Below are 13,938 nucleotides of genomic sequence, written 5' to 3'. Positions count from 1 at the left end.
ATAGTCTGGACAAATGATCTCCAGAGATCCCCTCCAACCTCAACCATTCCATGACATCAACTAAGGAAGCCAGTTAGAAGCTATGAAAAAAACCCCAAAACAAACAAACAAATAAACCCAATCTAGCCTTCCAAGTCTTCTCTAACCATTCTCAAACAAGAAGCCATGCATGCAAAAGCACTTCGCATCACAGTTGTTTTTTGTTTGTTTGTTTGTTTTGTTAAATATAGGATGTTTGGCCAATGTTCTCTGTAATTCCTACATGAAATAAAATAATTTTCATCCAGTGACCTACCTTCAGAAGTTCCACAAGTCTGCACAAGGCTTTTACTGAGGTTTTGGTCATAGGTTTTTGCATTGTCATGTAAAGATTCATTGTAGTTTTAATGGTGGTGCTAAGACTGTATGCATAAAGAAAACCCTAAAAATAAGATAAATACAAGGGGAAGAAAAATTAGTAACCAATAATTCCACACGTCAATAAAATAAGTGCTCTCTGTTTTGTTCCATACATGACAGACAGCTAACCTTTGCCCCTGCACAACAGAGAACCTACCACTCCACTACACAAAACAAACCTGGAATCCCAAAGCTGAATTTATTAGCAGACATTATGAAACTGCCTATGACTCATTTGATCATCTGATTAACCTCCTCTAAAGCCATTGTAATTAAACACGGGTTAGTGAGTTAAATAATCACAGTGCCTCAAAGGTCTAATAATTTCAGTCTATTGTAAACCAACCCATCAAACAATTCCATCTCCCCAGGAAACATCCCATCACAAAAATAATCTAAATCTTCCAGATTCTGTGCAACAAATACACTGTCAGTATTTACACAGTTTTACATTTTCTAAATACAGATGTCCATCCCACAATAAAGATATCAATCTTTTCTACATCAGAATATGATAAGCTTTTAAATACAATGTTGATTATATACAACATGACAAGCAATTATTAAACTTACTTCAAAGAAAAAGTAGTAACAATAAAAAAAGGAAAAAAAAGAGACTAGGAAAAGACAGCAAGTGGTAGAGGAAACTCAATTCAGTATGGAGCAAATTTTTAAGTCCACTGTAACTAATTCAAATGTAAAAAACACAGATCCTAGAACATGCCTATCTTTGGCTAAAGAAGATTCAGGATCATGCTTCTCTCACACACCTATTCTCATCAAACTTCTGTCAGGTAGCTAGATACTTATAAAAATCAGCAAATAATAAACTCAAAAATAAGATGAATCTTACATTAATACTACACTACATGCTGCTAGTAGCCCAAAAGAAAACCAGCTGTCTCAGTAAGATTTTTGCAAAGTACCATCACTAGGCAAAGCAGAATGAAGCAACACAAAACCTATACTGAGAGTATGTACTGTCCTAAATAAAACTAAACAGACACTGGTTCAGTTACTCTGTAAGTACTTCATGACTCAAAAGGAAAGAAACTTAAAGCCTTTACCACAGAGAAGATAAAACTTTCTTGATTTCCTGTGTCAAGAGAAAAATCAAAAATTCCAGCCACTGAACATTTAGATTCCCTTTCCCCACATTCTTTATTAAAAGACCTTTTACAGATTTTCTTGGACAAGTACTGGGCATTAAAAGCTTTATAAGAATTCCAAAACTGTGAAACAACACACTAATGATCACAGAACTCCTGTGACTTCTTTCAATGTTCCACAACTTCTAATGTTCAATTAAAACATCAGTTTGGTGCATCACCATATTCAAAGACTGCACACCTGGATGAAGACATTGCAGCGGTTAGAAAGATCTTCAGAAAATTTGGCTGCACGTTGCTCCTTGGACAAGATAGATTCCATTTTTGTCATCCATGAGCTCACAAAAACATAATATGACTGCATATCTCTGGGGAAAGATAGAGAGAATGTTGCTCACTTCAAATAAGAAGATTATGAAGATTTTCTTATTTCTTTCCAAAACTTTAAATCTTGCAAGGGAAATATTTTAAACCTTCAGTCCCCAAAAGAATAACTCACCTTCCCAAAAGTATCAGAACCTTAAACTCATTTACACTTTCATTCTCTACAGGTAAGGACTAGTTAGTCTGTTAATTATATCTGTACAATGAGTCAAAAATCATCTACTTTTCAAGAGAACACATGGTCCTCTTAGTAGTGCATAACTATGCTTCCTTAAACTAAAACGTTATATAAAACTCTTAGGAAGTGTTTTTAAACACTAGACAGAAAAGTCCAACACTGGTGCTACTTTTTTCATCCCAGTTTGAATTTCTGTTGCTTACACACACATACAAAATAACTTGTCAATACATCAATGCCAGACTGGACAGGTCTTAAGTAACATAATTCCACAGAAGTTTATCTGTTTGAATTGCACTAGTTGCAATTAAATGGTTAAGTAGAGTTAAATAGAAAATTGTGACACTGTAATACAGCTTCTTCCAACAGTTGTAGCAGGAAAGTATTTAGGGCATTGATCCTGTTACCAAAAATTACACTTTTAAAAATAAATGTATGTGAATACCAGGATGTTTTTCTGAACTTTTTCTTAATATTAAGATTTGTACCACTGCCCAAGACTAGAAGCAAAGCAGCAGTGCAATTACACACTACCTAGGAATTAAAGCCCAGGAAAGAATCAGGGCCAGGAAGAAATGTATTGAAAACGAAACAGGGCAGAAGGGAAAATAATCTGTCAGGGAATCAGAGCTGCTTTTTCCCCTTCCCACCTCCCCAGTTTTGTCAGCTTACTTATCGGGTTGGAAGACAATGTGCAAAATCTAAGTTTTTACCACCATTCCACAGACCCCAGTTGCCACTTTCTTGTTTTGTTCTGAAACATATAAACCTTAGCCCTGTTATCTTCCTATGTTATCTTCCTATGTTCTTAAGACTAACAGCTAAAAATATTCCATCTCATCTTTAGGTATATTTTAGAAGAGAAAGAAGTGAGCTGCACACTATATGCAGAACACAAAACAAGACAGGCTTTCTTCAAATACAGATAATTTCAAAGACCATTAAGCAAGCAATAAAAACAGTCACAAAGAAAGAAATGCTTGCAAAGAAAGTATCATCACCAAGCAGATGAAAGCTCCACTATAAGCCTACTAGCAACTTACCTCTATAAACACAAAGAAAGCAGAGAGCCCTAATAGAAAACAAAGCAGCCCAGGTTACTAGACACTAGTTTAAAAAAAACAAAAGGGAATTTGAAAATATGAAAACAGAAGTAACTGAAACAAATATTAAAAACTGCCAGGAACAGTGTTATTTTAGAGTAATAATATATATTTTTCTGAAAGCGTGACATGAAAAGCAGCTTAGTTTTGACCAAAATTTTTGCAGCAATGCTAACACACACACACACACTCTGCTGCAGTGAAGTGGAACAAGTGACTTAACACCACTGAGAGACACCACACAACATGCTACTACACTGAATGGAAAAGCCCACGTGCTTAAAAGCTAGCTGCCAAATAGCATCATGAGGCAGTATTTAGCAAGCATACTTGGTAAGGTTCTGTGCCCTCTGCTGTAGAAAGTTCTCCCTTTGTGTCTTAACTGTATGAATACTTTTCTTGTCCAGTAGTTTGGCAGCAGCTGGAATCTTCTGAATCAGAAAGTTGTCAGCAAACCAGATAATGTTAGCTGTTAATGTAATGGCTGGAACCTGGGAAGAAAAAAACAGGAGGAGGAAATAATACCAAGTAGCAATAAGCACAATTAACACAGTTCAGTTTATTTCTGTGTAACAGAGTTTTAAATTGATGTTAACAAAGTTTCCCTAGATGTTCACTAAGGGCATCATGGCCAAAAGTATAACCACTCTCAGTGATTCTAAATAATATTAGAGAACTTATTTCTTCATGCCATCCAATATGAAAATGTCCCAATGAACTTTGCACTTAGAAGTCTTCCAAAACAAATGTTTATAACCATGGTCAAAACCCACTGCATTTATTCAGCACCAGATATTCATAATTTAAACAGTTTTTTGTCTTCAATGCCATATTAATCTTGAGAAAAAATATTTTAACAGAAATGGCAAGTTTGTTTTACCTTGCTATGTGAATGCACAAATTTTAGACTACCTTTAAAAGAAAATGGCAGGGGGAATTACAAAAAGTAGAAAATTCTTAACTCTGTTTTCAGACTCTTTTGTGTTCTTTCTTTTCCCAAGTCTGTGCTACGCTATGCAACTCAGGAAATTGTCTTCATTACTAAAAGACAAAAGAATAAAGCATTCACCTTTTTACAGACATCCAACAGTGACTTATAAAATTTCTTGTCTACAGTCCGAAAAATCTGAAAATGCAGCACAAAGAGGCCACAGATGCCCACGTATTTATCTCTCTGGTCAATTTCTGAAGGTTCACCTGAAAAAGATAACTTTGTGAATTTTACTCCCACACGACAATATAAACAACTTTAGAAACAGTGAAGCTGGCAGGAAAAGCTTGAGCTTGCATTACCAAGTTTGGTTTCGACGTTTGCGAAAGCCGTACGAAGAGTATGAGCAAATTCTTCAGCAAATGTGCTGTTCTTTGACACTGACACTCCACCATTTAAAGAATCAAATTGCTGCTCTATACAGGCCTGAGTTTAAAAAAAGGAAAAATATCAACACAACAAGATAATGCCATGTGTTTTGGACCTTGAAAGAGTACAGGTTTTCAAGAGAATACTGGAAAAGCACACTGATTTAGGACTAACCTAAAATAAGCCTTAACCTTCTACAACATACAGATTCTTAACTATGCTTACATTTTTAAGTATAAAACCAGAAAATACTAAAACACTCTTACACTTGACATTCAAACCCCCATTTTATTTATTTTTCCATTTCCTTTAAGGAGCATTTTAAAAGAAGCTATTTGATGAGCTAGTGCTAAGAGACTAGATGCATATTTGTACTACCACATTATAATGTTACTAATTGTACCTTAAGCAAGATTAACACACAAGTCACTTGTAGGATGTGGCTCATGACCTTGCAGCATAAAATTACACACTACTCCTTGCAGTTTCAAAAAGCTCCCAAAACCCCACGAGAGTCAAAAAATAGAGATGCATTTAATACTTTCCCAAGAGATTAGAAAAGTATTTATTAGAACATCATTTAATATTTTTAACAAATTTTTGTTGGGAAGAGGCATTTGCAGGACAGGAGGGGAAACTGCCTGAATGAATTCCAGCTGAATCCTACTGATCTCTCAAACCTACAATGAAGTCTTTGTACTTATACAACATCAGGGAAATGTAACATGAAAAATGGATAGCTGGTAGAAATGTCCTTTGAAAGAATGAGCCAAACTGTGCTTAATTATTTACCTACAATTTCCCTTTTGAAGGCTTTTACAGAACAAGCCCTTTTTCCCTAATGTCATTCAAGATGTTATAGCAAGACCTGAACAACTGACCCTGCTTGCTTTGACCAGGTTCAACAACATTATCTTCTGCCTAGTATGCCACAACATCCCATTTCAATGTCTGTAAAGTGCACTTTTCTAAAGAGATGGCTTCTTGTATGAACACATTTAATTGAACTGAAAATGTAATAAAATCCTTCTCATTGATCTGTGCCCCTGCAAGTTTCAGAGCTATGTCCCACCACAGTGCTCTCTAATGAGAGCAACCTGTCTCGTATGCAGGAATGACAGGTCACACTCAACATATTCTAAACATTACTGAGGAAATTAATTAATTTGCAGCTAAAAAGACCAATGCTATGTAAACCTGCTCCCTATTATGTGGGTAAAAGCAGAATTCTGATAATACACAGTCCTAATGCCAACCTGTGTGTGTTTCTCTAGTTCAGCAAAACAGTCAGCATTTACTGCTACCATTCAAAGCTTGGCACAGCTCAAGAGCAAGAAAGGATCTTACAACAGAGCCTTTTTTCTCCCAGGCACAGATGCAAGAGCCAAATTCACAAATCACTGTAACCAGAACAAAAACAAAATACAAACAAACAAACCAGTCATTCTGAAAAGAATGGTGCTTTCCTGTAAGTTTCCTCTATCATACTGGGGAATATTAAGTTCATTACCTGAAATATCATTCCATCAAGTAACTGGCATTCCAGTTTTAACAGCAGTTTTTCAAATGGCTTTAGTTTATCTTCTTGAATCCCAAACTTAGAAGGGTTGTGATGGACAGATTTTAGCAGTCTGTAAGGGATAAGTGTGGAACACATATATACAGCACACTTAAGACACAGTCACAGATTTGTCATATCCTGCACTATTTTGATAAGAGATTTTGATTCCCCCCTTGCCCCTAGCAGCAACCCCAAAAGTAAAAAAAACCACCAACAAAACCAAAAAACAAACAAACAATCCACAAAAACACACGAGGTCTGTATTAACAATTTATTCCATTTATTTGTGTTTTCAAGGACTTAGTTAATATTTTACTACTTCAGCTACCTTTATAATTGTTGACTCTTCAGCTTTTACTTAAGGTACTATGCCCTTTTAAAGCTGCCCACCCATTCCCATGATCAGTATGGACAGGGATATGCTCAGCTCTTTACACAACTAAATTTTTATTGAATATTCTTTAAACTTCACCAATTATTACATTGTTTGCCAAGATGCTTACCCTGCACTGAAAATGCAACATTCATACTCACACAAAATATTTACTGGTGCCCTTAGGACACTGTGGGAGCCTAGCCCTGCTCTTCATCAAAATTGCTGGAGAGATTACCAAAATCTATGTTACCACACTAACTTTCTTGGAACATATAGAGATGCATATATTTTTATCTTTTAGGTTGTGGGAGTATTTTTCACACCAGAGACACACCTCTTGTACATGGTCCAGTGATCTTTCAGTGTGGCATGATTGTCAATTATCTCATCCAGAGTGATCAAGATTGTGAGCAGCTCTCCTAGATGCTCATACATTGCCTGTTTGTGAAGGAAAAAAAAAATTAAGAAAAGGACTGCAGTTATTACAAAGTTTAGTGTAGTCATATGTGGCACATAAAATTTCAGCTCCTTTTGTTCCTAAGAAATTTAGAATATGACAGACATGGACACAACAAGAATTCCCACATAAATGTCATAAAAAGCTGATTAATAAAAGAAAACCTTTAAATTGAAAGCTGTACTCAAAAGTCACTTTCATGCTGTTTTTCTCAGGATTAATCATCAAGACCTATATATATATTAACACAAGCAAAAGATATTCAAATCATTCCCACCTGAAAATGAACTCCAGATGTCTCTATAATTTTAGGTGCATTCCTGTAAATAAAACCAGTATTTTAATGCCTTTTTAAACCACAGAACAGAGCATATTTATCAGTTCTGTACCATGGTGTGTTCTCTGTTTCCTGGGGTACATTTTTTTCTTCATCAACATAGTAATTTCAGGAAACAAAAACATCAAAACCTGATTAAAAAGTATATGCTACATGAAATCTGTATGCTCTGATCAAATTTAATATTATATTTCTAAAGATACAGCATATAACTGGTTGAAACCACCAAATGTATTCACTGCACAGGTGTGTCAGCAATTCCCAATTTGTTTATGCAAATAGCCTTGACACACCCAGACAATAAAATCACTTTGTATTTAACCAAGCCATGTCCAAGATACACATTCAGCATCACATAAGAAGTCTGCCTTGTGCTGTGCTGTGGTATAAGCCAAAAATAAAAGCAACAAATAAAACTGAGAAGAATGATGCTATGCTACTGGGGGATGGGGAAGTAACTGTGAGTCCTGCAGAGGTATTCAAAGCTAACTCCAACAGTCCTATTCAGAACTGAACTTTCCTCACAGTTTTCAAAGGAGCTAAACCAAACAGCCCTTACTAAGCTAAACTTCAGGTGTTAAAACCATGGCTGTTCCATAAAGAATATATGCCAAGATTTACATTTCCAAAATATACTGTAGAAGTGATCTGATTTTTAACTTATGCATCAAGCAACAGGAGGAGCCTCTCAGAGCAAGGATGAAAAATTAGCAATATTTCTCAAACATAAAGACTAAAAATGACAAACAATAACATCCTTGCATCTCATTATATACAAGCACTATTTTTTCTGAAAATAAAACAAAACCACTTCCATAACTGTCTGCGAAGCCCAAACTCGCTTAGCAAAGCACTATATCTCTAGACAACAATATTTCAAAAATGACCATGCTTTAAATATAACATTCATATTTTATACATTAAACTCTGCATAGTAACAATACAGCATTTTAGGGAATAGTTACTTGTTGCTGGTATACAGAACAGCCAGCTGATGCACTACATTCACCACCACTTCGTAACATCGGCTAACAAAGCAAGACAGCTCCTGAAATACAAGAAAACAAAAGGCATATAAATGGATAGATCCTCCTCATACACAAATTGTCATTACAGCAAAAACACTGAACTACAGAATATGCAGCTGAAGCTCCAAATATATCCTCAACCCAAGTAAGTGGACAGATCTGCAGCAGGATGGAAAACATCCTATTAAGAGCCCTGAAAAAGGATCTGGGATTAAGCTAAGAAACTACCAAACACAGGCTTTCAGTACAACTCTGACAATTTATAGTATTGGTTCAAGCTATCAAAGACAGCAAGAAGTGACTTGACAACAGAGCCCAATACATTCAGGGACAATATTCTTGGTAGCAGAGGCTGTGTTTTTTCCCCACTAGATTCAAGAGTCACACTCTGGATGCTGGTAATAGCCAAATTCAAATTAGAATTTACCACAGAAGCCTGTACCTCCTGTAAGAGTGATAAGCCACAGAATACTGCTTTCAAACAAAGAAAGTCAATGTCTTTGAAAAGTTTGCCTGATGAAGACAGAAATGAGGCTCGGTGAGGTAACACAAAATGAGTAAGAACAGGTCAACTCTGACCGTGTAAAGAAGAACCTTAATTTCTATAATGGATTTTAACATGGCATTCCTTGAACAACAGGATAAGTTAGTATGACTTTCCCTTGACAGAAGTAATATCGGTTCATTAATTTACCTTATAAATCCCATCAGGGAAATGTCAGTGTGTGATGAGTCTAGCCAGTCTGCACACAGATGGCTTTATAGCAGACAGCCCACACTGGCTGAACAGTGAGCCTGCCAGGAGACTGGCTAACAGCTGAATTCTGTCTTCCTCTCCATCAAAAATAGATCTTATTTGGGCTTCTGCCTTCCATTAGTCACAGATTTTCACAAAACATTTCTTCTTATACTTGTACTGCTCTAACAAATGCAGCTGAAATAAGCCAAGAGATTCCAGAGGAATGGATTAATAGACAGCTGAGATCATGCCTCCTGGCAAGGCAGCACCAGCTGCCATTTTAAAATTTCTGGAAAGTAGTCCAATTCAACAGCACATGCATATTAGAAGATACCTAATACAGACAAGATTGTAATTTTAAACTAATATTTCAGAGCATTATTTTAATAATATTTTTTTTTTATTTATTGACCTTGCAAGTTTGAGGCTACTGTATCTAGCTAATCCAGCAGGCCTGGAAGAGCAAATAAACCAATACATGGACATAAGTTCTATTAAAGCACCTTTTCACCTTTTTGTCAACTTCATATTTTCACACTAACCCTGGGGATATGCTTGTAAGACTGACCAGAACAGCATTTCCTAATTTAATGATGTAGAACAATGAATGGATTTAGGAGAATACAACTGCTGAAGAAAAACAAACTTCATAAGCAAAACAGAGAATGAAAGATGAAACCTACAAAGTTGATAAGACAAAGAGCTTGGAAAATGGGAAATAAAACCCAAGAGATCCTAAAAATTCACTGCACTTCAGAATGGTAAAGGAAGTTGAGAAATTACTTCCCATAGCATTTGTCATGTCATGACACAGAAAATTATTAGTGCCATGCTGCACAATCAGAACAGGAATTTTAACTCTTGTTAAACCAAAATTTGTTTAAACATTTTTGAAGTTTCCTCTATATTCTCTACTTTACCACAGCTACTTTATTTAAAGCAATATTGCATGAAAATAGAAACATTTTTGGGAATGGGATAAACACTTAAGTTATATTAAAGACAAAAAACTCCACAATAGACTGAAACTCAAGAGCACAGGAAATCCTCAGAATAAAAACAGATCCTGTTTTCATGTAAAGGATCCTGAACAACCAAACTGCATCAGAAATAAGTGTTCTCCCAGAAATGTTTGAAGGAATCACAAGCAATTTTTTTCAGGCACATGCTTGGATTTTGCTTTCTTTGACCAGCTAAAAAAAACCCCAAACATATAAAACAGCCCATTTCTAATCTTCAATGAACACTAAAACTTACTAAACAAACTCATAAAATCAGCCGTCTTTAAAATCAGATAAAAGCAATTTTTCTTTTCCTACTGAAACCTTTTAAAGTAAATTCTAATCCCTTCTCTCACTAGATTTCCAGAAATAAGTATAAAAAAATCCCCAAACAATGTGTGATATGTCAGCTGCTTGTGACAGGTCTGCAGGCAAAACATAGTAACATATCAAATGACTGCTATGCCTTTCAGCAAAATGCAAACAGGATATGGCAGACTATTAAATCCATTTTGCAAGTAAAATTAAGATTATAATTGCTGTCAAAAACAATCAAAACATACTCTACCTGCAAGAAAGAAACAAATCTTCCCATCTGTATCTGGCAATCTCCTTCCACCATGCTGGAGTCTGTGGCTTAAAAGAGAAACATTTGTCAACATTTTCTTAAGCTTGTGTTGTACCTGTTAGACTAACATTAAAGCTTGCCCTCCAAGCCATTTATACCAGTAGAGTGCACTACTATAAGTGTACTGATGGAACCTCAAAACCTCTTAATTTTGCTTTCCTAAGGTGGACTTATTTTTGGAATTTCTTTTTCATTAAAAATTACACAGTTTATAAATTAGATATAAAGCTGGGAAAAGTCTCCTTCCTCTGAAAGAAAGAGAATAAACCCCACAATTCTTTAAGAACATATGCATTATGTAGCTGCACATACTTCCATTTTTTAGAAAATCTGCATGAAAATAGTAGGTATTTATCTTGCAAGAAACATCCAGATGCTTTTTACTGAAAGAATATTTTCATTTTCCTACATATCCTTCTGCACAAAAGAACAGGCTTACCACCACAGCTTCACAGCATTATCTGCATGGCACAGAACACAGAAATACAATAATTACATCAGCCATGCCAAACCATTTCAGTCATCTGGAGCAGTTTGAACATCACCTGACAAAATACTGTATTTTCAAAGTGACAACAGATAGATGCTATAGACTTTAGATTTTTCTTATGGGTCACTCTGAGGAAGAAAAGCTCACTTAAAATTACAGGTTTACCTGTCTTCTTGCTAAAAACACATATTCTTTTACAGTTGATAGAGACTAAAGGAGTCTCCATACTTCTCTAACATGGAGCACTGGGACAGGATACTAAACATTGCATTGCTTCCCCTTCACACATTTTATGTGACCTTTAATCTCCTTAATGTATGTCCCAAAAAAAACCCTATCCAACTACCTGAAGTTACTAGACTAGTCCTAGCCACTGCAAAGACAAGATGGGGAAAAACATTTTCTTTACACAGATGGAAAAAGCCAGCAGAGCACTTGTTTAAATTTCAACCATCCTTGAGTCAGTAACTTTGCCAGTTGTTTAAAGTAAACAAGCTTGCTGTTATCAAAGAAAATGCTACAAGTAGGGATATGGAAATTCAGAACATAATTTCTGCATTCCTACCTAACCCTCAGAAGGTCAGCTTCTCAGTTCCTGCCATTTCCAAGCATTCCCTGCACTATACCCACCAGGAACAAAATGCTGCTCTAGTTTATTAATCTGCTACAGTCTGACTTTATCATGCTAGAGATATGGCAAATTCTGAGGGATTTCCCAGTATCATTTTGGTAGCATATGACTTTAAAATATTTAAAACCATATCTGATAAGATATACAAGTCAGCTAAGAAAAAAAAAGGAAAAAAGAACAAAACACACCAAAAAAATTCACACATAGCAAGCTAACAAATCCCCCACTTTTCCATGCTCCTTAACCACAACAGTTATCTTATATAGCACTTAAAAGAATGATAAACAGTCCCAAGTTCAAAGATTTCACATTCTCTGATATTTCCATTACACCCTCTCATCTCTTGAAAAGCTTTAAGAATGCCCTTTTACAATACTACTATGGAAAGGCTTTTCCTCTCTTTCAAATTGTTGGAATAGACACAAAGTTGGGTGACAGGTCTCTGAAGCAACTCGTGAATATATTCAATCCTCATGACCAAGATCTGTGCTCATTCCTACACTAGTATCCCTTAATGTGGAAGCTTAAGGCCAGTCATTCAGGAATTACCAGTTTAACTCCAAGACAAAAAACAGCTTTCACCTAAAGGAGTATCTCATGATTTGTGAACTGACTTATAATTACTTGTGCCCATCTTATGCCACTGTCTAAACATGTAGTGTCAGTTACCTGCACTGGAAGGGCAGGAGACATCAACACCTCCAACTCGTCTTGGAGTAACAATTGCCAAAGTGAAGAGGGCAGGACTTTGGTCAAGTTATTTATTAATGGTTTCATTGTTTTACTACAATTAAATCATTCACCACAGTAAATCATCATTTATTGTTTTATTACATTTATTTATTGTTTTACTACAACCAATGTCAACTGTAGTCCCAAAAAGAAGTAAGTTGGTTTAGGATGTGTTTATGTATGAAAAATGTTTTCAATTGGCATACCTTGCAAAATAGCTGCTGCAGCAGACAAGCTGTATGCAAGACATTTAACACAACCTCAGCAGCTCACACTCCCTACTTCCAAAGTAAATAAGGCTGCAACAAAATTCCCTATTAATGTAAGAACACTTACTGCAGGGCTTCACAGATAAACCTTATCATCTTAAGCCAGCTCAGGACAGCTACAAGACACTAACACATATCCCCACACCCTCAAAGTTCTCTATTTGGTGAGCATCACAGAGAAAACATGTATCCATGTAATAAAATTACAGTTATTGTAGCATTTAATATAACCTGAAGCAATAATACAAAGCTACATATTTTTACAGTAAAGGGAGCTACTCACCTCCTTCTCCATAAAACAAGAGGCCATTATAAAATTTAGTTTCTGCCTAACAACAAAAGCAGAAATTTGTTTTTTAATAAATAGGATATATGTAATCAAGCTAAAAAAATTATTTAGACATATTTTGTTTCTTTACTGATAAAAATAAATCTATATATCAGCTTGCCAAACTGCAAACCTTTCCATATACAATAATAAAAGTCAGCTGAACTTACCTCATATTTTAACTTCTTGATTTCACAGCAAAGAGCAGCATACACAGTTATAACTTTATTTAGAACCTAGACTCAAAGCGAGGAAAAAAATCACACAGATTACAAACAAGTTCACATTTAGAGGGCTTGGGTTGAGGTTGAATAACTTTTTTTTCCTTTAAGCATAAAGTGCTTACCTTGTTTTCTGTCTTTATGAGCTCCAGTAGGGAGGACTGTTCATATGGCAAAAGCTAAAATTAAAATAAAAAGCAAACAAAAAAAATCACAAAACAACCAAACAGAAACAACAAATCAGAAACTTTAGAAAACATTAGTCAAAAATATATTTATCCAACTAAGCAAGTATTCCCCCCAGTTTAATCTCAAATAGGGTCAGTAGAGAGAGACACACAATTGCATGTTACTGGGAACCTGTACTACAAAAATCCTTCACTCTTCACCTTCACATGGAAATATAATAGGAGTTATATTGCATACCATTTACAACAATTTACTTACAAAACTTGAAAAGCAAAAGCATGGTCATTATGGCATATGTAGGAGAAAAAAAGCTCAGGAAAACTAAAACATTAATTAATAATCCCAAATGCCAGAAACAGGAAGCAGAAAATACATCTGTATGCAGGCACTGACAATTTGTACTTAAGTCAGCCTGATT

At 35.5% G+C, this 13,938-nt stretch overlaps 1 protein-coding gene across 5 annotated transcripts in view; it reads right to left on the bottom strand.

Annotated features, from left to right (window-relative positions):
* The window catches only part of WASHC4 (WASH complex subunit 4), a 37,881-nt gene that overhangs the window by 19,107 nt on the left and 4,836 nt on the right, over nucleotides 1-13,938 (bottom strand). For all 5 annotated transcript variants that reach the window (XM_079305228.1, XM_079305229.1, XM_079305231.1 and 2 more), the window contains exons 3-15: nucleotides 13,457-13,510; nucleotides 13,281-13,346; nucleotides 13,066-13,111; nucleotides 10,601-10,668; nucleotides 8,230-8,312; nucleotides 7,205-7,247; nucleotides 6,805-6,908; nucleotides 6,044-6,164; nucleotides 4,467-4,590; nucleotides 4,243-4,370; nucleotides 3,504-3,664; nucleotides 1,750-1,876; nucleotides 296-421 (exon numbers count right to left, since the gene is read on the bottom strand). In XM_079305228.1, the coding sequence (XP_079161354.1) occupies nucleotides 296-421; nucleotides 1,750-1,876; nucleotides 3,504-3,664; nucleotides 4,243-4,370; nucleotides 4,467-4,590; nucleotides 6,044-6,164; nucleotides 6,805-6,908; nucleotides 7,205-7,247; nucleotides 8,230-8,312; nucleotides 10,601-10,668; nucleotides 13,066-13,111; nucleotides 13,281-13,346; nucleotides 13,457-13,510 (1,251 nt within the window). The remainder of the gene's footprint in view (nucleotides 1-295; nucleotides 422-1,749; nucleotides 1,877-3,503; nucleotides 3,665-4,242; nucleotides 4,371-4,466; nucleotides 4,591-6,043; nucleotides 6,165-6,804; nucleotides 6,909-7,204; nucleotides 7,248-8,229; nucleotides 8,313-10,600; nucleotides 10,669-13,065; nucleotides 13,112-13,280; nucleotides 13,347-13,456; nucleotides 13,511-13,938) is intronic.

This window comes from Erithacus rubecula (assembly GCF_903797595.1).
Source record: "Erithacus rubecula genome assembly, chromosome: 4".
Taxonomy (NCBI): Eukaryota; Metazoa; Chordata; class Aves; order Passeriformes; family Muscicapidae; genus Erithacus; species Erithacus rubecula.
Note: the sequence above shows the minus strand (reverse complement) of the source record. Positions and strands in the feature narration are given on the sequence as shown.